Source organism: Leptosomus discolor, chromosome 22 (assembly GCF_034619465.1).
Source record: "Leptosomus discolor isolate bLepDis1 chromosome 22, bLepDis1.hap2, whole genome shotgun sequence".
Classification (NCBI taxonomy): Eukaryota; Metazoa; Chordata; class Aves; order Leptosomiformes; family Leptosomidae; genus Leptosomus; species Leptosomus discolor.
Genome location: NC_141412.1, coordinates 6,135,107 through 6,161,223, shown reverse-complemented (window position 1 = coordinate 6,161,223; position 26,117 = coordinate 6,135,107). Strand labels below are relative to the sequence as shown.

At 46.2% G+C, this 26,117-nt stretch overlaps 1 protein-coding gene across 1 annotated transcript in view; it reads left to right on the top strand.

Moving 5' to 3' along the window:
- The window catches only part of PRDM10 (PR/SET domain 10), a 34,495-nt gene that overhangs the window by 2,640 nt on the left and 5,738 nt on the right, over window positions 1-26,117 (top strand). The window contains exons 3-18 of the mRNA XM_009952247.2: window positions 1,094-1,153; window positions 3,878-3,997; window positions 5,028-5,235; window positions 5,615-5,856; window positions 6,915-7,118; window positions 9,158-9,230; window positions 9,890-10,007; window positions 10,298-10,427; window positions 12,391-12,618; window positions 17,377-17,724; window positions 19,573-19,728; window positions 20,743-20,922; window positions 21,696-21,806; window positions 22,899-23,099; window positions 23,661-23,804; window positions 24,939-25,109. Of these exons, the coding sequence (XP_009950549.2) occupies window positions 1,094-1,153; window positions 3,878-3,997; window positions 5,028-5,235; window positions 5,615-5,856; window positions 6,915-7,118; window positions 9,158-9,230; window positions 9,890-10,007; window positions 10,298-10,427; window positions 12,391-12,618; window positions 17,377-17,724; window positions 19,573-19,728; window positions 20,743-20,922; window positions 21,696-21,806; window positions 22,899-23,099; window positions 23,661-23,804; window positions 24,939-25,109 (2,694 nt within the window). The remainder of the gene's footprint in view (window positions 1-1,093; window positions 1,154-3,877; window positions 3,998-5,027; window positions 5,236-5,614; window positions 5,857-6,914; window positions 7,119-9,157; window positions 9,231-9,889; window positions 10,008-10,297; window positions 10,428-12,390; window positions 12,619-17,376; window positions 17,725-19,572; window positions 19,729-20,742; window positions 20,923-21,695; window positions 21,807-22,898; window positions 23,100-23,660; window positions 23,805-24,938; window positions 25,110-26,117) is intronic.

The window sequence follows — 26,117 nt, the reverse complement described above, 5'->3', positions numbered from 1 at the left end:
GACAGCATGTGTTTATGTGGGGTTAATAGAGTACGCATCTGTACCTCTGTGTGGGCAGATTAAAAAAAAAAGGAGCAGGCATGCTTTGGCGAGGATGTTTTATAACGTCTTTGCTGACAGGACAGATTAGCAGCGCTACAAAGTGCGCGCACTTGACACCCGCGGCAGCGCTGGCGTAGCCTCGTGCCGTGGTGTCTCTCTTGTGCAGTTCTTAGCTGTTACATAAAAACAATCCCTACGTGGGGGGATGCTCTGAGAGGACAAGATATTTTGAGAGGACATCTCCCAGGAAGTTACTGACTGAGTAACTCTCAAACTCCGAATCACTTTGTCAAAAGAGGGCGTAGTATTAAGACGCTACCGTGCAACTGAGGTGAAATTATCGAAGCGCTGCTGGAATTTGTCTCATGCCATGCTTTATTTTGTTGGAGCCAGACTGCCACAAGCTCAGATATTTCAAGTTTTGGCAAAGTAAGCAAGGCTGACTTCAGTCATTATGTAGTTTTCGTCTGAGTCTTGCTTTTCCTAGGGGGAAGCCCTCCCGTCAGGGCTGTTCTTGCAGGCTACTGTAAGAATAGTGGAGTTGGCGTGTCTTCCGTGAAAACCAACATCCTCTCCATATCGAATGTACATGTAGGACATGCCTGATACCTGTGTGCTTTCTTTGGAGGAACTCTGCTGTGAACTTGCAGAAAGATAAATTTAACAGTCATCTCCTGCCCTGCCCTCAAGTATTACTTAGCTGTCGTACAGCTATTGAATTTCGTTCTGTAGGATTTACTAAATCAGCGATTGACAAAGTGATTTCTGTATTAAAAGGAAAGAGATCCTGTGAAGCACTTCAGGCAGATGTGTGAAAAGCGCCACATGAATATGATATTACCTTTTTATGGAGCCCTACCTAATTTTAGCTTAATCTCTGTGCGCGTAGGTTCACATGGGCAAGTTGAATTAGTCTGGTGTGGTAATAGGCAGGTGGGAAGTTAGTGAAGGATCGGATTGGGATCGCTTCTTGATGGCAGGGTAATTTTGATGTGAGTTGGGAGTAAACGACCCCAAGGCCGGTTTGATAAGCCTTTTTCACTTTGTCTAGACTCTGTTTACAGATCCGTCCCAAGTGGCTTACGTCCAACAGGATGCCACCACCCAGCAGGTGAGAAAGAAACGTTACTGTCCTTGGGCCTGAAACTGTAAGGAAACGGTTACCGAAGGTAAAGAGACGTTGTTGTGGTGCCAGAGTGTAATAAGCTCCCTCTGAACTTGTCAGACAGCAGTCTGCAGTCACCTCCTGTCATCCCGGGGATCAAGGGCAAAGAGCTTACGATAACAAGCCACTCTTATCTTGGCTGGCTTGTGCATGAATGACAATAAACGTGAAGAGAGTTTGAATTTATTCTTTTTAACTCCTGTTGAACAAAAATACTAATTTACTGCCCCAGATATAATGAAAAAAAATCTTTCAACAGTGACCCTTTAAACAGGTCAGCCAGCTGATGGGGCTGACTTGATTTTTCACGTGTCGTTCGGGAGGGACTGGGTTTGCAGTTGTCCTCGTACAGATTCTGATCCAAATGCCTTGAAGGCCATAAAAGGCTCTCAAGGGATAGAAACTTTGGATCAAATTCTAGGTTTACTGGGAACTTCACAGGATATTAACTGTAAAACCTGAAGAAGTTACTGGCTTCCCTACCTTACCAGGGCATCCTAGGTCCGATGGGCTTGCAGTGCGAGGTGGGCTAGGAACAGGGTAAAATTGGAGCCCTTGTGTATAAAGTTTTGATGATTTTTCTTTTTTCATCCATCACGGATGGGAAGACATTACTTTTACTAGTATCTTTGGGGACTGCGTGGTGGTAAGCTGGTACAGGTGCTGTCGGATCTAGATCTCTAGTCCAAATTCTCTGCTCGTCGTAGAGACTTAAAATCATGACTGCTTGGCGAGTCTTTAATGCTGTTTTAGATGGGAATCATTACTAATGCCATCGTTAAAAGGCATATTTATTGACAGTCTTGGGACAGAGAGAAGGGTTGAATGTGCACTGAAAGTAAATTTACTGCTTGCTAAAAGACCTTCTAAACTGTTGAGGCACAGGCAGGAAACGATGACTGGCACAGGAAAGGTGTTACCTGTTTTCTTTCAGTTCTCTGCAGGTATTTGGAGTGTCATTCTGGAATTTTTTTTGCTATATCAGTTTCCTTGCGTATTAAGAAGCCAAAAAATCCTATTTAATTGTCTTAAAGCTCGTTGAACAAATAGGTATATATTCTAATTGGAAGCAGAGATTATTTATGTGCAGCGCAAATGACACTGACAGCAGAGGTGGCGTGCTGTTACTATCCCACCTTGAGTAGTACCAAGGGCATGAACACGTGTCTGTGTCCTCAGCCCGTCCTCCCTCCCGACACTGAGGGCACTCCCAGCAGAGATGTTCATTTGCTTGTGAATGGTTGGTCCCTCATCGTGGCAGGTCCTGCCTCTGCCCGTGGTTTTTACATCAGCATTTCACGTGGGACATGGCTAAACCGACAACAGATGTTAAAATAATAATCAAAGCTCCTCTCGTCTTTCCAAAGAAGCTGTATTTTTAGAGGAAATTGAAAGGTTTTGAAAAATAATGCCTATATTCCTTGCAGTGTCTGACATGGAAGTGAAAGTAAGGATATGTTTGAAGTGTGATTAGTAGTAGGAAATGCTAATGTGAGGTACAAATAGACGCAAGCTTGTGCGAACCTCTCATTGCTGGCAGACCTGGAGGTGTGCCATGGAATAATGATGCCTTTTCGGTTGCCGCTTGGCATCAGAAACGTCAATACCAGACAGCTCGGTTCAGCTGTCGTCTTGGCGGTTTCTTGCTCGCTGTCCCACGGTTCCATGAAGACTTTTTGCTGTAGTTTTTAAGCAGTTTCATAAATTGCTCTTAATACCTCTTTAAGCAAAACAACTAGATTTGAAGTTTTAAGACTGTCTGCTTATGGTATGGATTTTCTTGTCTGCTCCTTCGCTGTCGGCGCAGTTTGCTGTTCTCAGGTTTATCTGGTATTTGTTAAGCACTCTGTAGAGGGGCGGGGGCTTTAATTTTAGCCGAAAAGCTGCTTAACAGTCAGAGGCACCAACGGGAAGCCAAATGATGTCAACTGTAGAGAAGGATGAAAAGTCATGCGGGATAACGGTGCAAATGTCTGTAGAGATAAACAGGAAACAAAAGACAGGAAAGGTGATTCCTAGGATCCTGATTCTGCTTTGGTTTATCGCTGAATGGATGGGAGCAGTATGGTGATAGGCATTAATTTTCCTGTTACTACACAGAAAATGAGCATGAAAACAACCAGAACTGTATAGTGTGACCAAATAATGCAGAGAAAAAATGATTGTTGGAATCCTCCCAACTTGATCTTCCAATGAAGGCAATACACCACCTTGTTTTTATAATGGATCTTGGTTTGCTTGAGAAAAAGCAAGATAGGTAAAAAGAGGAGGTGCTTCTTTTTCCTTCTTTACCTTTTCCCCTAAAAAGAAAAAAGTAAACTTGGTGATAGAATAAAAATAGACCGCAACTCACTGGTTTTACCAGGAGCTAAAGAGCTCCTCACGTCTGTCTGTAGTGCAGTTTGAACCCAGGCTCCGTAGGACCTCAATTTAAAGACAAAAGCGGGAGATAGGAAATTCAAAAAACTAGACTGAGTTTTGAAGCCTTTCCCTTTGTCCCTGGATCTGCAGGTTTTGTCCCTACTTAAAAAAAAAAAAAAAATAATCATTACAATGCTGCAGTTTTTGACCTAGAGTAGGACTCCAGGGAGCTTTGCATGCAGGGCACTGCCCATTTGTAAGTGACTGATGGAAATGACGCAGTGCTAAAATGAGTGCCTATAATTTTAGGTAACTGTGCTCTTGCCCGCTGCTGCTCAGAGCATGAATCCCACCAACCTGTCCGTGCTCGGCAACGTTGCCGAATCCCCCCAGCAAATGGCTCTGGAGCAGGGTCCACAAGCAGATAGAGTAAGTTGCCAGGCGCCCTTTTCTTTTACGTGTACGAGTACGGTGATTTCATTGCTCCATTGTCTCAGGTGGTGAAACGTGTCGGAGTGATACGGGAGGAGATGCGAGAAGCTGTAGCGCAGATATGTACTGTCTTCCATAGTCTCACCATGGCACGTGGAGGGGCTTTTTTAGGAGAGATCGTGTGTTTAATATACAGAGAAACCTGTTCTACAGATTGTTCTGTCTTGAGCAGCCACCTTAAAATACTCTTGTCGGCTTTGGAAAGCAAAGTTAACAGGAGGTGTAATGCTGACTGTCACATAGGACCGACATCCACGGGGTCTCTTTGCCAGTCGTTTAAGTCAGCTTTGCTGCGTGTAGGATTTCTTGTTCTCTACCTGAGAAACCCGTGTGGGTGACGGAATATTCTGTGTGGTGCACTGCAATTACTTTTTGCCTTTTTTTTTTTTTTTTTTGGTAGGGAATGAAAGGGATAAATTTTAAAATTCATGAAAGATGACAATGCCCTCAACTGTCCTCCATGTCCCATAGTTTATCTCTAGTCCCTGTGTTGTCTCATCTGTTCTTGATCTCCGTGTGTGCTCTGGGGATTGTGTGTGTTTGATTGGGCGATAGGAGAGAAAAGATGGTATGCCAAAGTGCAGGATTCTCTCCCTTGTACAGAAGAAGTTAAAATACAGCCTTAAGCTCATAGATAACTTCCACAGAGCCTGGACTTTGTTTCAAACCTTCTGCGAGGCTCCAGAACTTCTCTGATATCATTTTCTTCTCCCGAGAAGTCAGTCTTGGACAGGGTGGAGCTAGGTAGTGACACAGAGCTGTCCTGAGCAAGGCTGTCGGCAGCAGCAAAGCAAAACATCCCTCGGCAACCATTTATCATGTCACTTCACTTTCCCTTGTCCTCCTGTGTTACCCAAGGAAGCAGAAAGGGTAGACTAGCAAGAGCCTTCATTGCTCGTCTTTGTAAGAGCGTTTTTCCTCGTCAATCGACTTTGACTGACTGTTCGTTGGTGAATTCTCTCCTCAGGCATCATTACCGGTGCATAACCAGGTGTTACCTCCTATGGAGGCAGTGGATGGTTCTGACCCTTTAGCACCTCTGCAGAATCAAATGGGAAGGATGGAAACAAAAGAGGAAGATGACGAGGATGAAGATGAGGATGAAGATGGGGAAGACACTGACATGGATGAATGGGATCCAGATCCGCCTCGACCCTTTGATCCCAATGATCTGTGTAAGCATATGAAGTAGTATGTAGTGTATTAGCTGCCCTTTTTTCTTTCCCCTCCCGTCAGCCTTCTAGTAAATGGAGCCGAAAACCATTCAGATTTTAGCATTAATAAGTAAACCCCTTTGTACCCGGAAATGTAGACTCATATTGAGCTGCCTTACCCAAAAGACAAGGTTCTGTCTCGGGTGGAGTCTCTGAGCTGCTTTGTTCTTCATGTTGCAGGTGGCTGCCCTCTCTAATGTTTTAAAATGTAGACAGACTATTGGAATAAAGGCTCCCGCAGCTGAGCCAGAGATGTTCTGAGAGAGATAAGGCTGTCTCTTCTGAGCCGGTGCGTGAGTGTCTGCCTGACAGCCCTGTCCTCTCTGACTTTGTCTTGTAGGGTGCGAAGAATGTAATAACGCGCATCCCTCCGTGTGTCCAAAACACGGCCCCTTGCATCCCATCCCAAACCGGCCCGTGCTCACCAGGGCGAGAGCCAGCCTCCCCTTGGTGCTCTACATAGACAGGTTTTTGGGAGGCGTGTTCTCCAAAAGGCGCATCCCGAAACGCACGCAGTTTGGACCCGTGGAAGGACCCCTGGTTAGACAGACTGAGCTCAAAGACTGCTATATCCATTTGAAGGTAAGGGCCTGCGTGCGAGGGAAGAAGCGGGATCAGTGGGCGCCTAAGCCTCCGTTTTCATGAGTTCGTCGCTGTGCCTCGACCGGTTAGTTCACTGGAAATAGTCTTTAGTTACTTCCATCTCTGACTGTACCTCAGAAACACCCAGATGGCTTTGGCTTGAAATCTACTCGGTTACTCAGGGAGACACAATAATCGTGGTGAATATTCCGGCGTTACGGTGTTACGATGTATAGGACTCATAACGTGTGATGCTGTGAATCACACTCACACGGGCTGAAGCAGCATCTGGGCACAAAAATAGCAGCCCCCTCTGAGGATGTTTGCAGCCGCTATTTTGCGTCATGCTGTAACTTCAGTTAAAAATATTTTTCTTCCCCTTTCCCTCCTCTCCCCCGCAAGATGTAGGGGAGAGGAGAGATTTTTCTCCCCTTCCTTGAGCCAAGTTGTCAGCATGAGGTATAATGGATTTGACTGACTTTTAACCATTTATTTACTGGTTTTGTGATAGGAATGGGTCCTTTATTTGCTGGAGATGAGGTCCCCAGTCTTAGGAGCGCTGGTCTCTGGTGGTCAGTGCCTGACAAGGAAGCTGTGACCGCAAGCACAGTTTCACTAACCCAACAGAAGCTCAGCTAAAGCAGCGCAGCTTTTGGGTTAAGGCAGCATCACGAGTCAGGAAATGAAAGAAGGAAGAAGTTAGAAACCTCTGACAAGTGATGCCGTGTGACCTGCTGGAGCTGCAGCTTCCTGTGCCTCGTGTGTAGCCACGTGTTGTCAAGTCTTGTGCCTCACCCTTTGAAGGAATGCTTCTTGCCCTTGAAAGCCATGGAAGGGTCCATCGTGTCTCCCTAGTTAAACCTCTACCTGTTTTTAAGTATTTTCGTATGTGCTGCCTGTTCCTGGATCCCTGTTACCAAAGAGAGAACGTTAGCAACGCCTTCATTGCTTTCCTAATGTCAAAGCTGCATGGGCGTGGTAGTTCTTTTTAGAAACTCAAATTCTGTTGAACCCACTGCCAGGTAGTTAAAATGACATGTAATTGACTTTTACTACAGGTTTCTCTGGATAAGGGTGACAGAAAAGAGAGAGATTTGCAAGAGGACCTGTGGTTTGAACTTTCTAGCGAGGCTCTTTGTAACTGGATGATGTTTGTGCGTCCAGCTCAAAACCATTTGGAGCAAAACCTGGTAGCGTATCAGTACGGCCACCATATTTACTACACAACCATTAAAAACGTGGAGCCCAAGCAGGAACTCAAGGTACGACGTCGCTCGTGTTTCCTGACGCGTTTTCCTACCGATGAAATCCGGTCTTAGAGTTGCTACCTAGTAAGTGCATCTCCAAGTGCCAGAAATGATTGCTATAAATAGATTTAGGGCTTTTTTTCCTCTGATAAAGCACATGATGGCCTGAATCGAATATCAGTGCAGTCAGTAAGTAGTTGGCCACCAGCTTACAGATTTTAAATAAGCTTTGGCTCCAGTATGAAATGAGGAAGTTTAAAAATAAGAGTATGTAAATGATTTGTCTGTCACTGTCATGCTTTACACTGCATATATTTTGCTGATGCAATCTAACTTTTATTGCAGCAGTCTTATTCTTTTTAGTTCTGGATGCCCTTTCCAGTTAGTCCTGTGTGCCCTTGACTTGTTTTCTGGTGCCTTAAGTGAATATGGTCTCTCACTTTACCTGGCTTTCCTGGAACTTTTGAAACTTTGCATGTGGAAAATGATAAAGGATATTGTGACTTGCCTGTGAGTGACTTTTTGTTCCCTCTAAAAATGTATTGGTAACTTTGAGCTCAGAGCAGCGTGGCTGGCTGAGATGTGGCCTTCGTTTTCAACATCTTTTGGGGAACTGGGGGTAACCAAAAAGCTTTCATATCAAGAGATGGTTTTTTGTTCTTCAAATCCTTTCTCGCACGTAAATTTCAACAATTTAACGAAAGAAGTTTTTAAACGCGCTTGGCTAAACGGGGGCAAAAGCCTGCTTTGTGCCCTTGTTGCTGATTCTGAAGAGTGGCATTTCTTTTTGGTTTCTCTGAAATGAGTTGTTAATTTGTTTAAGCTGAATCACTAGAAACCTTGTTAATTGATTTTTAGGTGTATCCAAACATTATTTTCTCAACAGTTTTAAATCAATTTGAAATCAGACTTTAATTAAATCTGTGCAGACCTGCCTGTAGAAGCACCATTTTTCTTGCTTTCTGTGTTAGTATGGTGCCTTTTGGGGGTAAAATTGGTTTGATAATTGAAAGCGAGTTACCTAGGCTCTCTGATGTGTTTTCCTCCCCAAGGGTGTGGGTGTAGGGCATTCATATAAATTATGTCCAAAGATTGAACTAGGAGGATCAGTCAGTTAAAGTTGAGAACTTCTGTATTGCGTGGCAGGTGAGTAGGAGCTCCAGGCTTTCTTCTTTGTCCAGCTAGTAGCTTCCTGCAAAGAAGGAGCACCTGCTAGTGAGTCTTTGGAGGAGTCAGAAATGTCACTCGCCACTGCTGTGAAAACGCCTGCGGCCTGCTACCAGTCTAAGCTTGCCGAGGTTTTTCATGCTGACAATCTGTTCGTGCCTTCTTTAAGAAGTCTCTTCTAAAACTGAACCTTTTTAATCAAGCAGCAAGAGAAAATGAGTAATGATGCAAGAGTTCTCAGCTGAACGTGAGCATCTGATTTTAGGCTCTAATGAACTTTATCTTTCTGCCTCCCGTGGTGTTCTCTGCCGAAGGCTTCCTAAATCCTTTGTATAACAGAAGTGGGTCTGTCAGGCTGCAGCCTGACAGATCTTTGTTTGGGGAAGCAGGACCATATTGCTGCAGTCCTTCAGAAGTTCAGAAACATTTTAAATGAGTCTCTGTGGACAGTGCTGCCTGTTTTCTATGTGAAGAGAGCAGGAAAGAAATGGGAAATCCCCCGAGTTAGTAATTTTTCCCATTGCTCTTGGTACAACAAGTAACAGTACTCTGCTGACATCCATCCTGCACAATCGTACAGTTGGGTCTGAAGAGATTAATTTTATTTCCTTTAGAGCTACTGGTAGCCATGTGTGAGATTAACATTCATGTTAGGAGGCCATACCTTAAAATTAAATGGATGGATATGCTTTCTGAGCAAAGCTCTTTTATTCCTCAGCGGGGGCATATTGATCTCAACAGGCTTTATTATTGAGGATGAAAGGAGCAATAAGAGTCAGTGGTTGAGGCAAGTGAAGTCAATGTATTGCTTAAAAACCATTTTCAAATGAATTCCCTTTAGTTCTGGTTCCAACTAAGTGTTCTGTTACCTTGTGTTCCTGCTGCAGGTGTGGTACGCTGCCTCTTACGCAGAATTTGTGAACCAGAAGATCCATGACATATCCGAAGAGGAAAGGAAGGGTAACTTGGCCTCTCTTGCTCTCAGATTTTGCAGCGTGGTGGTGGCTGGGTGTTGTACGTCTTAGTTTCACGTATACGGCCTATATCGTGCTCCCAAATGTCTGCTAGGTTAAGAGGAGTTAAACCAGGTCTAGGTGGTGTTGTCAGGACTTATTTCTAGTAACTCTTCTTGTGCTAATATTACAATAATTTAACCTTTTGCCTCATTTTCTGGGAAGCATTGGGTTGCTGCTGGAAAGAGGTACGTCACTGTACTTGATGTCTAATGTTGAGTCTGTGTCATAAATGGATGTGGTACTGCTTTAGATTGAGGAATTTCTCTTGACCTCCCCTAACTTAGGCCAGAGACACGATCCTGCAGGTGCTATTCCACTCAAGGGTAAATTTCAACACCTCCCTGAATTTTCAGCAGTGCGTATATCCATGTGAATTGTCCCCAGTGACCTTTTTATCTTTCTGTGATGAGCTGTAGTCATACCACGGTGCAGAGGGGATAAAAGCAAAGCTAAATGGAGCAGTGCTGGGTATTCTGCAGTCTGTCTAATCTTCAGTAGAGAAATACGGCCCCGCAGAGGACAGAAGGGCTTGGGGGGAAAAAAATGAGGCGTTTAATTGGTGGTGACTAAAATGCTGTTATTGACATTTCCAATTGAACGTAGTTCTCCGAGAGCAAGAGAAGAACTGGCCGTGTTACGAGTGCAATCGTCGTTTCATGAGCTCAGAGCAACTCCAGCAGCACCTCAACTCCCACGATGAGAAGCTGGACTTCTTCAGCAGGTACTGAAAGCTTTAGCTTTGCGTATCACTCTGCTGCTTCCCCAGACTTGCAGGAAGGAGGGTCTTTGCCCTACAGATCTTACTAACCACCTTGGGTACCCCTGGGAGAGCAGCTCAGCACCGGAAGGTAAGAGTCTGGCGCCAGGAAGCTGATTGGTGTAAGAGACTTTGCAAAAGTAGTGGCTTGAGGGAGCGGGTGAACAGTGGTGCTGAGAAAGAGTGCGTAAAATCGGTGGAGATTCCAAATCCATCTATTTTGTCTCTAACCTGGAGCGCTGTGTATTCTGCAGAGCCAGAGGCCGAGGTCGTGGGCGAGGGAAGAGGAGGTTTGGACCAGGCAGACGCCCGGGGCGCCCTCCCAAATTCATGCGTATGGAAGTAACCAGTGAAAATGGGGAAAAGTGTGAAGAAGGGACGCAGGTATATTTCTGGGGATGAGGAGGAGGAGAAAAAGTATCACGTGGGATGTAAACTCTTGCTGAAAGGATTTGGGGCAAATCGAGGGTGTGCTTTGGACTTACACCCAAGTAATTCTTGGTTTCCTAGCTGTGATGCTCTGCCAGGGGGGCGCGCTACTTCCCTTCTGGACAAACTGTAAAATCACTTGCATTTCTGCAGCAACTTTGGTCCCAAAGCACTTAGCAGTGAGAGAGGTTATTGCGGCAGTTTAGCAGCGTCACCAAAGTAATTTAGACAGTAAAACTGTAATGGGAATTTAGGTTCGTGTCTGTCCTTTCTGGAACGTGAGGTCAGAGTCTGCTCTTGTAACCGTTGCTGGTAGAATGAAATCAGTGTGAGCTACGATTCTTTATGACGGTTTAAGATTAACAAAAGGGCCTCCTGTAGGCATGCTTGCTGCAAAACGTTCTTTTGCTTATGGCTGGTTATATTCTGTAGGGACTTAATGGGGTGCGTTGAAGTAAAATGCTAAATTCTCTCTGATGCTGACCATGCTCAGGTTACCACCGAGTCCTCTTACGAAAGGTGTAGGAAGGGATTGGTGGCTGCTTTATGTCTGAGCTGAAAGTTGATATCTGGAGCGGTAATTTTCCTCTGGCGTCTCGCTGGGTCACGGCTCAGTGCAGGCGCAGAGGGAGGAATGCATACGTTGCCTGTGAGCGCCTGCCGCTCGTTTTCTGCCCAAAATGCTGCGTGAGGTGCAGACAGTTGCGAGATCACCCCCTTTGCAAGCCGACGTGACCCCAGCCAGCTCCATGTGGACAAGTAAGCGTCACGCTGTCCCCAGACTCTTAGCTCTGGAGAGACAGGGCTTACTGGGCGCAGTCCCGTGCTACTGTGCCTGAAAGGCCTCTGGGCCGGAGGGGGCTCACATCCTGCCAGCTTGGAGCGTGGCCCAGAGCTAGCTCACGTGTGCCTGCACTCGAGCGGGGCCGCGGTTCCATCCCAAGCCTTTGGAGCTCTGCCTGCCTCGTTCGTGCCCAGGCGTGGGTTCACCTGCCTGAGAAGGTGAGGCTCGGGATGCTGTGAGCACAGCTGAGCGTCGGCAGGCGTGAAAACTTGCCACCTTAGACCAGGTCTGGACGTTTGGCTGGTCCCTTGCTCTAAGAAGTGTCTCTGTGTTGTGCTTCTACGTTTCCTCAGTTGCATTAAGTGTTGTCAAGTAAGGATCCAGGTTTTTTCCTTTGTGAGAGGATTTCATCCCAGAGGAGTTATTGGAACTTCTGTGGAAAGAGTGTAGATTTTTGGCATGTGCTTCCTGCTCCCAACGCCCTCCCTTTTCTTTTATGCTACTGCAAACAAGGAGGAAAACAGCTTTGTGTGATAAATATAGGTGATGTATACAGCTGGGTAGATGAGAGAAGGCAGAGCTTGGAAACTGGATAGCAAAACACGCTTCGCAGCGTCATCATCTCGTTTGTCACTCTCCAGTTCAGCGCTCCAGCTAGTTCGTTAGAAAGAAGGCGACACCGCATAACAATACATGATAACGTTTTAAAGTGACAGCAATTTCAACACGAGAGAAATTCTCTGCTTTCCTTGCTCTGTGCTAGTCACTCTGGTTGTAAAACTTCTCGGAGGTCAGCCTACGACATCTTGGGTTAAAGCCACGAGTGCAGAGGAACTTGCTTGGCAATTAGCAGCTGGGTCACTTCGATTGTCTGTGTCCCATCGCACGATGCGATGGCAGAGAGCGTCGCCCACCTGCAGCGCCGCTTCCCCGGCGCTCTGGATGTTGTTGCTGTAGGTGGATGTGGTCTGCTGAGAGCGCCGACGGGACACCCTAGGAAAGCGTTAGCGTAGACACGTTTTGTTTATAGCTTGCGATTAAACATGTAGAAATCGCGTTGTCTGCTGAGTATTATCGAAGCATTTTTCAGTGGGTGGGGGGAATAATCACCGGTTGTATGATTTGCGATTTCAGGACTTGCTGCATTTTTCCAGCAAGGGGCAGTTTGATGAGGCCGGACAAGCCACACTGAATGGGTTGGAGCAGCAGGAGCAGACTCCAGTGCCATCGGAGACCCAGTCGGCACTGGAGCAGCAGTCCGAAAGCCACCCGCTACAAATCCCGCCGCCGCCCGACGAGAGCACGGTGCCCACGCAGAGCACCATGACAGCAGATGACATGAGGCGAGCGAAGCGTATCAGGGTAAGCAAAGAGGACGGCGGGTCACGTCTTCCCTCAGCCTCTCCATTTGCTGTATAACCCGGAGGAGGACGGACCTGCCTGCCAGGGCCAGCTGGTCTCCTCCTCTCACTGTCGTCGTACCCGTTTCCAAATCGGGAGTAAAGCATCTCATTCCTTGCAGTCTTCTTTGCGCTGAGAGGACGACAAATCTCATGTAAACAACTCGTGTATCTCGTGAGATGCTGGTGAGAACTGGTCGGCAATTGGAGCTGATGCAATTCCAGCACAGTAATTCTTTCATAGAAACCCAGTCCCTCCACGCTGGCAAGCAGGAGAGCTTCAAACAGCCGGCTGAATCATGGTACTGTGGCACAGACTAATGACTTGTTCACAGCACCATCTGTGTCTCTCAGAACTCTTTCCTTGCAAAGAGTTGCCAAAGAGGAACCGTGACCTCGGTTTAGATCCACTTAGTTGATGATGATGATAATATTTAGTGATAAAACCCCTTCTCGGGGTAGAAAAACCTGCCTGTCTTTGTGAGTTTAAAACCTGTGCTAAGAGCTTTGTGTTCTGACAGCGAACACTTTGAGCCTGAGCTTTGTGTCAACTGGGTGAGCTGATTTTTTTTCTGTACTATGTGTGGGAGGGAAATGATTCAGGCAAATAATCCTTCAAGCTGTGTAACTGTGAGATTGGTTTATTTGGTCTAAAATCTTTCTTCCATGTTTAAAACAAACAAAAAAAAAATGATTACAGAAAGGAACAGCTGCAATTGGGGTAAGACTTCATTTTTAGGGGATGAGAAAGGATTAGAAAAGAGTTGAGTAACTCTTCCATATAGGAAGATGTTGAGTCAAATTTTGCTCTCAGTTTATAGCAATATATATGCAAGACCAGTGGTGGGGTTACCCATAAATGCAGCGGCATATCTTGAAGGAGGAGTTTGGCACAGGCACGTTATGGCTGCAGAGTTTTGAACCATATAAAATGCTTGTGCTGTCGGAGTGGCAAGTTCCTGCCAGTAGTTTGATTTCCATATGTTAAAAGCTTGGGGGATTTTTACTGACTGTACCAAAGGGTGGATAACAGAGTATGAAGACAGGTGCTGAGTTTTTGACAGTAAGGAGCACGGGGGTTTACTGCTTACGATATGCCACAACTTCCTCAGTAGAAAGCTGAGGCCTGGGTATGATGGGAAGAGAAAGCACTGCCCGTTTCCCTGAACTTTTGAACCCAAGGTGTGAACTTAGAATCGTCTTTAACAGTAAACGTGGGGAGAAAGGGACAGACATTCTGAAGCTACTTCTTTGTCTGGTGCCTTAGCTTTCGTTCCCTGGAAATGCATCACAAACGGATGACAACTAAGAGGAGTGCAGTGGTGGTTTAGTCCTTGGTGACGTGTTTGTATCTCCAGCTCTCCCTAACGTGCCGTACATCCGGCAGCCCGTGTTCAGCAGAGTCCCGGAGATGTTTCAAGATAGGGGCACTGGCAGAATGGCAGATGGGCGGTTGCGTAGCCCCTTTCCGTCTGGCGTCGGACTGTGAGCAGTGGGAACTGGAGATAAGAGTAAACTAGCAGGAGTTGTTTCTAAGCACTGCAAAATCACAGCGAGCTGTAGCCCCCTATGAGCACTCACTCAATTCGACTATTCACAGCCCCTTCTTACAATAACATGCACTTGATATTATAAGCAAGCAAACGTTTGGGTTTAACATGTGTGATACATCATGCGCTTCCGAAGAACAGGTAGAAAGTCTTGCCTCCTGATTATGATCGCGAGACCCGTGGAGCTCTTGTTCTTCCTTATGACTCACATAGGATTTGATTTTTTTTTTTCAGAAACGACAATTCTTTGTGAATGGCTTCAACTTCTCTAAGGTTTAGGGCAGTGATGCTCTGAGAGTGCTTTCATTGTAGCTGGAAACACTGACCTCCGGTGCCCCAGGGCTCAAGTGCTGAGAGGATCGGGTCATTTTTCAGCCTCTAAAGCGGAGCCTGTGGAGTTTCCTTGGAGATCAGACCTTAAATGTGGCAGTCGTGTCCTTACTGTTCAAGAGAGATACACCCACCCTTCAAGATACTCTTGTAACAAATGAGAGGAATGTTGTGGTCCACAGCCAAAGTGAATATTTGTTTTTAATTCAGGTCTGGGCAGAGTCCAGAGTGTTTATGGGCTGATCCCAGAAACGTCTGCATTTCCAAATCTGGTGGTTTTTTTTACATACACACCTGATCCTCAAGTGCCTGTTGTGTAGGTGACTGCTTTACTCAGAGGAGGGAACTGGCAGGGAGAGGGAGATGATTTGGAAAGCACAGTTGCTTCTTTCATGCAGAAAGGAATGGAACCGGTTGTATAACAAAGAGTACAAACAGTAGGATGAGGCTGAAAAGAAGTCCCTACTCCTTAACTTTTTCACTCTTCTAATCCTTGCCCTGCTGTCATCCTGCCCTAATTAGTCCCTTCTGCTAAAAGCCTTTCATTCTCACGGTGGCTCTGCAGTACGCGTTACATCATCATTAATCAACTCTGAGAAAACACGAAAGGTCACAAAACACCTTCAAGATTATCTGTGGGTTTTATCTTTGCCCTTTAACTCCCCTTGGGCAGTTATTAACTGCAGGGTAAACCTTGAAGATCTCTTTAGCGTTTCCTGAGGCAAAAACCTCAGAGTTTTGCCTGAGTAAAGAGTAAACCGTAGCTAGAAGAGCTGGCCCTCGTAGTGACCCGCAGAAGCGTGACTGTCGCTGAAGTCGAGGCTTCTGTTTTAAAGTCCATTGCGTAACACAAGTATTTTTCTCTCCCTCAATGCTGCCTGCTCAGCTGGAGCTGCAGGTAGGTTTGGTTTGGTTTTTCAGTTTCGCTGGGTTTTTGCTGTATCTAATCAGATGGTACATAACAACATTGCCTTCCATGTTGTTTTGTCCAGCTTCTGTTCAGTGGTGTTTTCCGATTGACCCCACATCATAAATTGTCCCTTTTGTTGTTCTTTGAGCAACCACTGTCCAGAACTAAGTGTTATCTGAACAATAACTTGCATTCTTCTACTTCTTCTCATCCTAATTAAAAGCAAATCTAAGGTAAATATTACAGGAGTAGACTGCTTGGATGAAATACTATAATATCCACCTTAGTTTTGGAGGATTTGTTGATGCAATTGTTTGCACTGGATCAATGTTATCAGTTAATGAGGCAACAGTTAGTTCTCTTCTTCTGTTTTTGTAGTTGATAGCTTCTCTAACCAAAGAGCGGTGAAACATTTCACCCTTCTGTAGCCTTTGACTGTGGTGATTCACATGGTACAGAAGTCTGGCCTGCTGTCTTACCGGACGGATCACCAGGAAGATACCAGTAACAACAGCAAAGTACTAGTAATAGTGGAGTTAAGAACTGGAAGTGCATCTCTTCAACTCCTTGGTTTATTAGCGTATCCCCGTACTTAAGGGGAAAACTAAATGCTTCTGACTCCAAGTGCCGTACTAGTTTCACACAGCACGCGTCTAGCTTCCCAGCTCACGGTGTGCCTTCCAGCAGATCCGTGTATTTACCATTGTCTCCGCTTCTCCACTTGTACCATGGAGAATGGAGAGGACTGTAATTCATGGGAGGGCTCATTGGGTCCTCTGTTAAACCAATAGCTTTTGTTTTTAATAGCAAGACAGTCGCTCTCATGTCCTTTTTCTGGAATGAAAGTGCAGGTTTCCCTCTGCAGTTCAGATGGTGAAAAGGATCATTCAGGTTCACTAATTTAATCTCTAGCACAGCACTTCACAGTATTCCCAAGCTGTTCCCTCGTTCCAGCAGAAGAGCTCCTGACTTTACTTAGTGTCAGCTGTCGGCACGCACTTAAGGGACACAGCAAATGTCAGCCCAGACATTCCTACAAGAAAAGGAGGGAGGAAACCAGTGAAATCTTTTGGCAGAAGCCTTGAACGCATCTCATGGAGAACTATGTAATATTGTAATATGCAATTTCCAGTTTGTGTATAATCAGCTGCCCTTTGAGCGGACCACAGAATCTATCAGAGTTCCTCTTGATTCAGCACCAGTGTGTTTGTCTTCCGTCTTTATTCTTCATTTCCAGGCTCTCGCACATGAACTATGCTAAATGGGCGAATTGCTCACAAGTCCTCACCCGTTGCGTGTAAACCTGCCATTCTGCCCCTGCTCTATTCTTCTTTTTGGTAATAACGACAAGGTTTAGGCCAGCATCTCTTGAATATACGTTCCACCAGAAGTTTTCCCGGCAATGCTAAACCGCTGCTGCACATCTCTGTGGTCATCTTTGGTGCACAAGCTGCTTTTGTAAAGGGCTGTGGAATTCCATAAGCCCCGCTCCTGCGTGAAAGACAGGGCACTGGTTCGCCGTTCCTTTGTACAGCGCTGAACTTGTGACCTGATCTCCAACAATCAGATGGAACTGCAGCTTTTTCTCAGGCCCGGGTCTGTACTTGAGAGGACTTGATTTTATTTTTCAGAAAAACGCCATGCCACAGACAAAAGTTAGCTAAATCAGCAGAAAACAGGGACTGGAGAGGAAACTCCTGCCTTATGTTCTCCTAACTCGGTGTGTAACCACAGGTATAGCCCTTAAGTTCTGGCTGTGGCAGCCTCTCCTTCTGTAAAATGCAAACAGTCTCGATACTGCGAAGGCATTTTCTTTTTTTTTTGAAGTTTAGGTTCACTGATCATCTGGTATATTTAATCTTGGAAATGTTTGGATGTGGAATCCACACAAAATAACAAAAGCTAACGGTCTCTTCAACGTTTCTTGCAGAATGCAGCTCTTCAGCACCTGTTCATCCGGAAATCCTTCCGCCCGTTCAAATGCCTCCAGTGCGGGAAGGCCTTCCGCGAGAAGGACAAACTGGATCAGCACTTGCGGTTCCACGGGCGGGAAGGGAACTGCCCTTTGACTTGTGACATCTGCAACAAGGGCTTCATCAACAGCGGGGCCCTCGAGAGCCACATGAAGTTCCACATGGACCAGAAAACCTACTCCTGCATTTTCTGTCCCGAGTCCTTTGACCGCTTGGATCTGCTTAAAGATCACGTGGCCATCCATGTCAACGACGGCTATTTCACCTGCCCTACCTGCAAAAAGCGCTTTCCAGACTTCATCCAGGTGAGGGGGCGTACGGATGGGAAGCGCTGCCTTCCGGGTCTCTCGCGAGCGCTCTGCTGAGGAATTTGTCCGTGCTGTTCTTGTGTAACGCTGTGTGTCAGGTCGTTCGCACGAGATGAGGCGGTCCATGTCAGTCAGATTCAGAAGGAAGAGTGACCAAGCATTGCCAGGTGTCAGCTTATGCCATTGAAGGGCTCGTTCCGCTAAATCATCAGATGTGGTACTTGAGTCTGGCGTCAGAAGGCACTGTACTGCGGGACGGGTGGTCCCTGATCCCTAGAAAATGCCTGAAGCGGAGGTCCCGACGCCTTCTGGTCCGTACAGATCCACGGCACAAAAGGAATCGTCTTCTGCTGTACGCAGCTTGTACTTGAATACACCTTGTCCTTTGTCGTTAGAACTCTGAACCAAAAAAAAAAAAGTGTGGTTTTACATCTTTAATCCCTTGACTGTTTTTGTCAGGGTAATTCATCTGAACACAGTGCAGAAATGCCACAACAGATCAGGATACTCTGCTTCCTGACTTCCCCCCTGGGCCTCAGCTGGGTGCTTTATTCCTCTCTGCACACTGCTTAGGAGAGGTTGCACTGGAGTAGTGAGTAATGTAACTACTTTGTGCAGTGTGCAGAGCCGTTGGAGAAGATCATTAATGGAATTTAAGGATGCTATTTCGATGTTCAGTGAGAATAAACGGAGACGTACCAGGCACATATTCATTATCCTTCACAGGGACAAAGAGGTTGATCTGTCTTGCAGAGCTGCCTGACTTAAACTGGATTTCTACATTTCAATTTAAGTCAAGTTATAGGAACTGATAGACTATCCAATAGGCTAAATAGGAAAGGATGGGGAAAAGTGATTTACTATAATATCATTCCGTCGCAGCAAAAAAACCTCTATCTTCTGTCAATGTTGAGCAAGGAAAAATGTTGGTGACTCAGAAATGCTGCACTGCAGCCTAATTCCCCATAAACTTTCCCGTGAAATTGATCAAGTCAGAAGAAGGTCTCATGGCTTTTTTTTCCAGCTATTCAGCTCTATTTTGGGATTTAAAGATAATTTTTTTTCATTTGGTGCTACGTGAATAATTTAAGTCTAGTCACCATAGATTGCTGCCTACTTACATACTTTCATGTGGAACAGATAAAGATACCAAGTTGTTGCGTGTATGATCAGCGTTGAAGATGGCAAAGATTTAATTAGAGATCCGTTTCTGGAATAGTGCTTGGATTTCAAATGTCAAACCTCGTTAGTTACTTTATTGGGGGGGGGGGAAAATCCCACTAGATGCTTGAAGAGGTCAAGGGTAGTGCCGAAGTAGGCGAAAGTCATGGCCGTTCGGGAACGGCGTGCAAATGCTTTTCTGTCTCAGTGTTGGGGTGTTTTTTTTTTTTGCCAATTGTAATTGCAAGCTCATTCTCTCTGAATGAAAGGAATTAGTCCCTGCATTTAGATTTCTTATAAATGAAGTAAAGATAATGAACCTCAGATGAATGTGTTTAACTCAAGGATGATTCGGTAGAACTGGTACATGGTGGACTTTTGCTGCCCATTAAGCGCCCAACTGTGCGATAGCTGAGGCCTTCAAGAATCAGGCTGGAGGAAAACAAATTGTCCCTGCAGATGCGTGATAAAGATGGTATGGCTTTATAGAAACTGTGGCCAAGATATCAGCTGTTCTGATAAAAAAAAGTTTTTAAACCAAAGCAGATTAGAGAATTCCTAAAACCTTTTTTCTTTCCTTTTTTTTTTTTCTCCTTTCTGCTAAGAGTTTCCTAGGCTGTTATACCACACGCTCTTCTCTTTTCTTTTGAATAAATTCCATTTTCCTGTGATCTGCAATTCTAGGTCAAGAAACACGTCCGCAGTTTCCATTCAGAGAAGATTTACCAGTGCACAGAATGCGACAAGGCTTTCTGCCGTCCCGACAAGCTGCGCCTCCATATGTTGCGACACTCGGACCGCAAAGACTTCCTGTGCTCCACATGTGGCAAGCAGTTCAAGGTAAGGTGACTCTTGACCGGATCGTTCCTGATACGGCTGGAGAACGCCAGGCTTGACCCTCCTTCGAGGAGATAAGCTCATGCTCTCCAAGGTGGAAGAAACTACCGTACGTAAACATGCTCGACTTGCCTGCAAGCTGCCTGCGCTGCTTTGGGTTGTGTGTGAGCTGCCACGTTCCTTTCCGACAGACGAGGGGCAAGATCCACCCCAGCGTGCTCTGCTGTAACAGGATGTCTCGTTTATCAGATCTTATTTTTAGTAATTTAATAGCAAAGGAAGTTTCCATCTGCTCATTAAGACCTGGGTCGTTAGACAGCCCAGTTGCCAGATGCTTGGGTTGTGTTGCTTTTATCAGTCCAGTTAAGAAAACTTCTTGCTGATAGCAACGATTAATGATATTCCCGTGTCGATGGTGTCCATCTTGTCAGCACGTGACATCCAGCTGCCTTCCCAGATCCCACCAGAGCAGACGGAGCAGACTGCAAGCCCGGTAAACAGTGGCGGCGGCAGCCTGCTCCTTGTCACTGAGGGGTTTTTGTGGGGCACTGAGGGACTGGATACTTCTGGGGGAAGAACCACCTTCTAGACAGTGTGTGTCCAGAGAGGCTGGGTTGCATCTGGGCAGTAGGTTTCAGTACTGTTGGAGGATGTGATGCCCTCCTTGGTCCAGAGCATTATTTGATGCAAGTTCCCAGCTGTACAGAGTTGAGCATTAATATTTTAGGTAAATTCAAAGAAAAGCCAGAGTGGAGGGGTTTGTTCTCACAGAGGCTGCTAAATCAGCATGAGTTCGACTCCTGCTTTTGTGGCTGAGCAACCTCAGCTTGGTTTTAAGGGCCAACCTCAGCCCAAAGGGTTCCTGCTGAGTTGTCCAACGTCAAGCATCATGGCAGCACTGGGGAGGGAAAGCCACAGAGAGATCTCTGAGCCACTTAGCTGGTGGCTCTTCCTTGTAACAGGTAGCAAGGCAGTAAGCAGTGCTGATGTTTTTCCTCCCGATTGCTCTTTCCCTAGAGGAAAGACAAACTGCGGGAGCACATGCAGAGGATGCACAACCCAGAGAGGGAGGCCAAGAAAGCTGATCGCATCAGCCGCTCGAAAACATTCAAGCCTCGGATAGCTTCCACGGACTACGAGAGCTTCATGTTCAAGTGCCGGCTCTGTATGATGGGTTTCCGCCGGAGGGGGATGTTGGTGAGTGTCTCTGTGCTCCAGCTTCTCTTACCACTTCTGTACTCAGTCCTGAGGAAGAGTCCAGGAATAAAGATGGAATTCTAATGGCTGGAACACAAGGATGCTGTGCGACTGGGGGAGTTTTATAGCGGAGTTGAGATAATATATAACTTTTCTTATACCCTCTTCAGCCTTAGCGTATTGCCTTGCCTGTGTTGTGTGTCTGGTTGTCACTACCGCTTTCCAGTGCTAAGTGATGCTGATGGACGTGTAAGGTATTGAACAGAACACGAGATGACTATATTGCCTAGTTCAGCCTTACTGCCTTGGTTTTCCTGGCGGCCTTTCCTGTTTCCCGTTTTTCCCCCTTCTTGAGGGGCCTCTCCTGGCCGTGCCCTGTAACTGCCGCTGTGTGAAGGGTGTCAGGCAGCAAGAGATGTTATTCGCAAATATTTCATGACGGTTGTGATCTCTGCTAGCAGAGGCCTCCCTGAGCAGAGAGACCCTTTCCATCACCTGGCTCTGAGCTGCAAGAGAGTTCTGGCAAGCCGTTTTACCCCTTCCCATCTTGTTTTGATGAGAGAAACCGTCAATGGGATCTAGCAAGACCACGTTTACCTTGAGCAGCTGACTGCGAATGCGCGATAACCCTTGCAGCAGCAAATGCTTCCCGTGCTGCCGGCTAGCGTCATGACAGCTTGGGTTTGGCTGTTATCCATGTCTAGGAGAAGAAGAAATTGTTTGGCTTCCAGCTGGAATATGCTCTCTTGTTCTCTGCGTTTCTTTCTCCTAAGGTGAATCATTTATCAAAGAGACATCCGGACATGAAAATAGAAGAGGTGCCAGAGCTCACGCTGCCCATCATCAAACCCAACAGAGATTACTTCTGTCAGTACTGTGATAAGGTACGTAGGGAAGTCACCCCTCAGAGGGCAGCTTGGTCCCAGATCTGTGTGCAACCAATTTTTTGAGCTGCATAGAAACATCTGGCAGGGTTTGTGGCGCTTTTTTTGAGGTGCTTGCCAGCAACATTCCTGCAGTACTGTCCAAAAAAAATTAAGGCAAAATGCACTTAAGCCAAGGCAGCTGAATGCTAATTGAAAACTGCAGTTCCCGTTTTCTGCTGTCTTTGGCGCTGGAAAACTTTAAATACTGTGACCCGGCAACCGGTCACTCACCCTTAGTCCTGTAACATGCTTTGCAACCCAGGACTAAATAGCCTATCTGTCTGCAATGCCTGACCAGTGATTTCTTCTGGTTCCTGTATCACTTCTAAAAGTTAGTCTCTAACCCCTTTTATGTTAAGCTGCTTACTTAGTCACATGCCAGTAATTCCCAGCGTTCAGTGGAGCCTGAAGCAGCTTCTGCACTGCCTTTGGGTTCCCGTTCTTTTTCCGTGGCCTTTGCTTTTTGTACATGTGGGCCTTTATTTACCAGGGAGTGTATTTTGACTGTCCTTATCCTCCCCTTCCTCTTGTTTAAAGGGGAAAAAACCCCAGATGATAGTTTTAAATAACGTTACAGAATATTCACTTGTTGATGTGCCTAAAAGGAGTTTAAAAATGTTCGTCACTGAAGGCTATTAAAACAGTTTGACGCTTTGTGTGAGAGCGGAGGCATCAAGCCTCGTGACAAATTGACACTGGACAAATTACAGCTGTGGCGATCGGTGGCTTCTCTGGCATTTGATCTTCAAGTATGAGGCAAAAAAGGTTTTCCTCTTCCTCCTACCTTCCTGTCCCGCCTTGATGTTTCAGTGTGGTGTACAACGTGTTCCCAAATGGCTTCTGCATACCATGCAAGGAGGAGTTGCTTTTACAGGTTGATGAAAGACTGGAAGGGGTACATATATTCCGGGATTACATTGTAACTTCTTGATTTAACTAAATATTATGTGTAAAGCAACATGCAGACCCTGCAGATAGAGATAACTGATAGCTGTTTTCTGCGCGGACATCAGGATTACACCATTTTCACTCCAAATCTTCACACTGCAGGTATACAAGAGTGCCAGTAAACGCAAAGCACATATCCTGAAGAACCATCCTGGTGCTGAGCTACCTCCAAGCATCCGGAAACTGCGCCCTGCGGGCCCAGGAGAGCCGGATCCCATGCTGAGCACCCACACCCAGCTGACGGGCACCATAGCCACCCCTCCGGTCTGCTGTCCTCACTGTTCCAAGCAGTACAGCAGTAAGGTACGGGGGTTGTGCCAAAAGACAGCCTCTCCCTGGTGATGCTTTTTCACCACGGCCTGTGTCATCTGGCAGTCTGCAAGCAGGGCTCTTTTATTCTGAGCCAGGGTGCTGGTTTCGTGCTGCGTACTGACAATACAGGCGGATCCTGCTCGTTTTAGGGCAAAAAGGTTCCCTAAATAGAGGGCACGAGCTGGAAAGAAAAGGAAGCGTTATCACAGCGCAGTCCCAAATGGAAAAACTTGGAAACCGCTCACTGACAGCGACAAGGGAGAGGAGTAGGGAAACAAAATGCAGAAAAGGTGACCTCTGGAAAAGATCTCCAATATATTTGGCTGTGGTGGGGTAAAAAGCTTACAGGCCGTGACACTTGGGGCAATATTTCAGTATCAGATAGCTCTAAATAGCAGCAACTTGGTGATCCTTGTTTCCTTCTTGCTGACCAGAGCATCCCGTAGCGGGAGGGAAACCTAAAAGCTGCACTCGTCAGGGCTGTTGGATTGCAGCTGGCCCGAAGCAGAGCTGCTGACGGGCTTTCTAATCCTCTTGTGCGTCCCTCTGTAGACGAAGATGGTACAGCACATTCGCAAGAAGCACCCAGAGTTCGCTCAGCTCCCGAACACGATACATGCTCCGCTGGCGACAGCCGTCATCAGTTCCACTCCCGCCGTTCTAACCACCGACAGCACTACGGGAGAGACTGTTGTGGTAAGGACTCGAGACACCGTGGATCAGGCCGGTGGAGGGAAACAAACAGAGCAGGAGCCCTCTGGTATTGTAGTAGTCTTAGGGTTGGTTTGGCAGGCATAACTTTAAAGTGTGTGTTAGGACATTATTTCCGATCGCTTCTGTTCCTGAATCTGTGTGTTGTAGTGTTGCTCTGCCAGGAATTACATCTTTCTTTCTGCAGCTCTAAGGATTTGTCTTTTTTTTTTTTTCCCCCCTCCTCCCTTCCTTTCTTTCAATCAGACCCATATGCTACTGTCTCCACATAATACTTTGACACATGCCTAATTAACTCGTGGATTTTCACTGGGACTGTTCTCCTGAGGTGCTTGCAGTTCTTGGAGGCAGGAGGGCATGTTTAACAAAGACTGGGCACGGGATCAAATTCTGGTCAGAGGAGACCAGATCTCTCTCTAATCCTGTGGACAGTACAGTACGAGCCTCCAGTGACTGATCTCTCCACTGTTAATATGTCAGCTGCTACGGAAGTGAAAGCTGAGACTAGAAAATGAGTCTCGTGTCCTTCAGTGGTGCTGGGATGCTGCATAAATTTTCAAAACCTATTAACCACAGTTTAAAACTTGCCATTTGAAGACTGAAATTGGATAAGAGACTCTTTTGCTTGAAAATGGGCAGACTCATCCAGGAGGCGGTTGGCTTCATAAGCCTGAGCTGTGAGGTGCTAAATGCCTTTACACACTTTAGAAATACAGGTGTCAAGAAAAGGATCGCTCTGGCAGGTGAGGAAGAAAGGTGGAATACATCCATCCAAGCAGCACTTCTTTTGACTTGGAAACTAAGCCAACTCTTTACAAACGCAGGAGTTGTGCTGTCTGAGAGAATACTGTTAGGTCAGAAGATTAAAACGTTTTTGTGGTTGTACGTTAAGTTAACCCTTAATGACGCTGGCTGCCGTTTAGAGAGGAGAGCCGTTCTCGTGGGTGATCCCTGGTGATGGCTCATGACCCCATCCACTGTGCACGCCAAGCTCTGGTAGATAAATAACTAGTCCCTGTGGTGTAAGCGTAGATTCAGTGCCATGACGGCAGTACAGCCCTGCAAAAGCATTCCCTCCAGTAGGTGACATGTGATGATGGTCTGTACCTCTCTGCTCAGACAACAGATTTACTGACACAGGCGATGACGGAGATATCCCAGACCCTCACAACCGACTACCGAACTCCCCAGGGGGATTACCAGCGAATCCAGTACATCCCTGTGTCTCAGTCCACAACTGGCTTGCAGCAGCCTCAGCACATACAGCTGCAGGTTGTTCAAGTGGCCCAGGTGAGTAACGTCTTGGGGGACTGGATGCGCTTTTGACCCCCCCTCCATATCAAGCCTGTGCTTTCTTAGGGCTGTAGTACTTGGCAGTTGGTTAAGGAGTAGTTATAAAGGTGGTGCAGACTATTTCTTACAGCTGAATCGACTGGCAATGCAGAGGGTTCCTGTTGTAAGCATCGTGTAGTTTGGGCATAAATAGTCCTGCCGGTGCTGCTCAGCTTGCTGGAGACAGATCGACGTGGTCCTAATTTCATTCTACCCATCTGGGCACCTCGAGTCTGCTCTAGGAAGGTTTTCCAGCAACTGGAAAAGTGGGTCAGTGGGTGACCCATTTTTGCAGTTGAAGACTAATTTGTACTTCCTTGTTCTCAGTGAGCCAGAGACAAAATTTGGAAGCACAGAAAGCGCTTGCTCTTTCCCTTCATACCGTCTATTAGAATATTCCTTCTCTATGATGCTTAACAGCCTCCTAAAAATAAAACCAGAGTGTAACTAGAGTAACTAAACTGAGGAAAATGACTTGGGCAGCTGTCAGAAATGGCTGTAGCCTTCGAATCTATAATCCACTGGGTGAAGCTGGAACTACCTTGCGTTTGTATCTGAATCTGAAACTCTATGTTCCCCCTCATTGCAAATGAAGTTATGAATTCGGTTAATAAAGGCCTAAACAATGGCCCCAGTTAATACTGACTGTGGCTGCTCTAAAGACAAAAGACTGAGATGTGTAGCTGAATTACTCCAGTAGGTATCATTAGCAGGTGGAGCTCAAAAAAGCTTTTAACCAGTAAGACTGTGAGCCCTTGTCTTGATATGGAGTGAAGTCAAACTGCAGTATGGGACATGCAGATCTCGAGTATGTAGACATCCCATAGAAAGATGCTTACAAAGAAGGATGGCCCAGCGGTTGACACTAATCCTTGGTTTCAGACCCTTTGGTTTGAGTCCACTGGCTGGCACAGACACCTTGCATGGCTGTAGGCAAGTCCTCTCCATGCCTATCACTGAGATGTA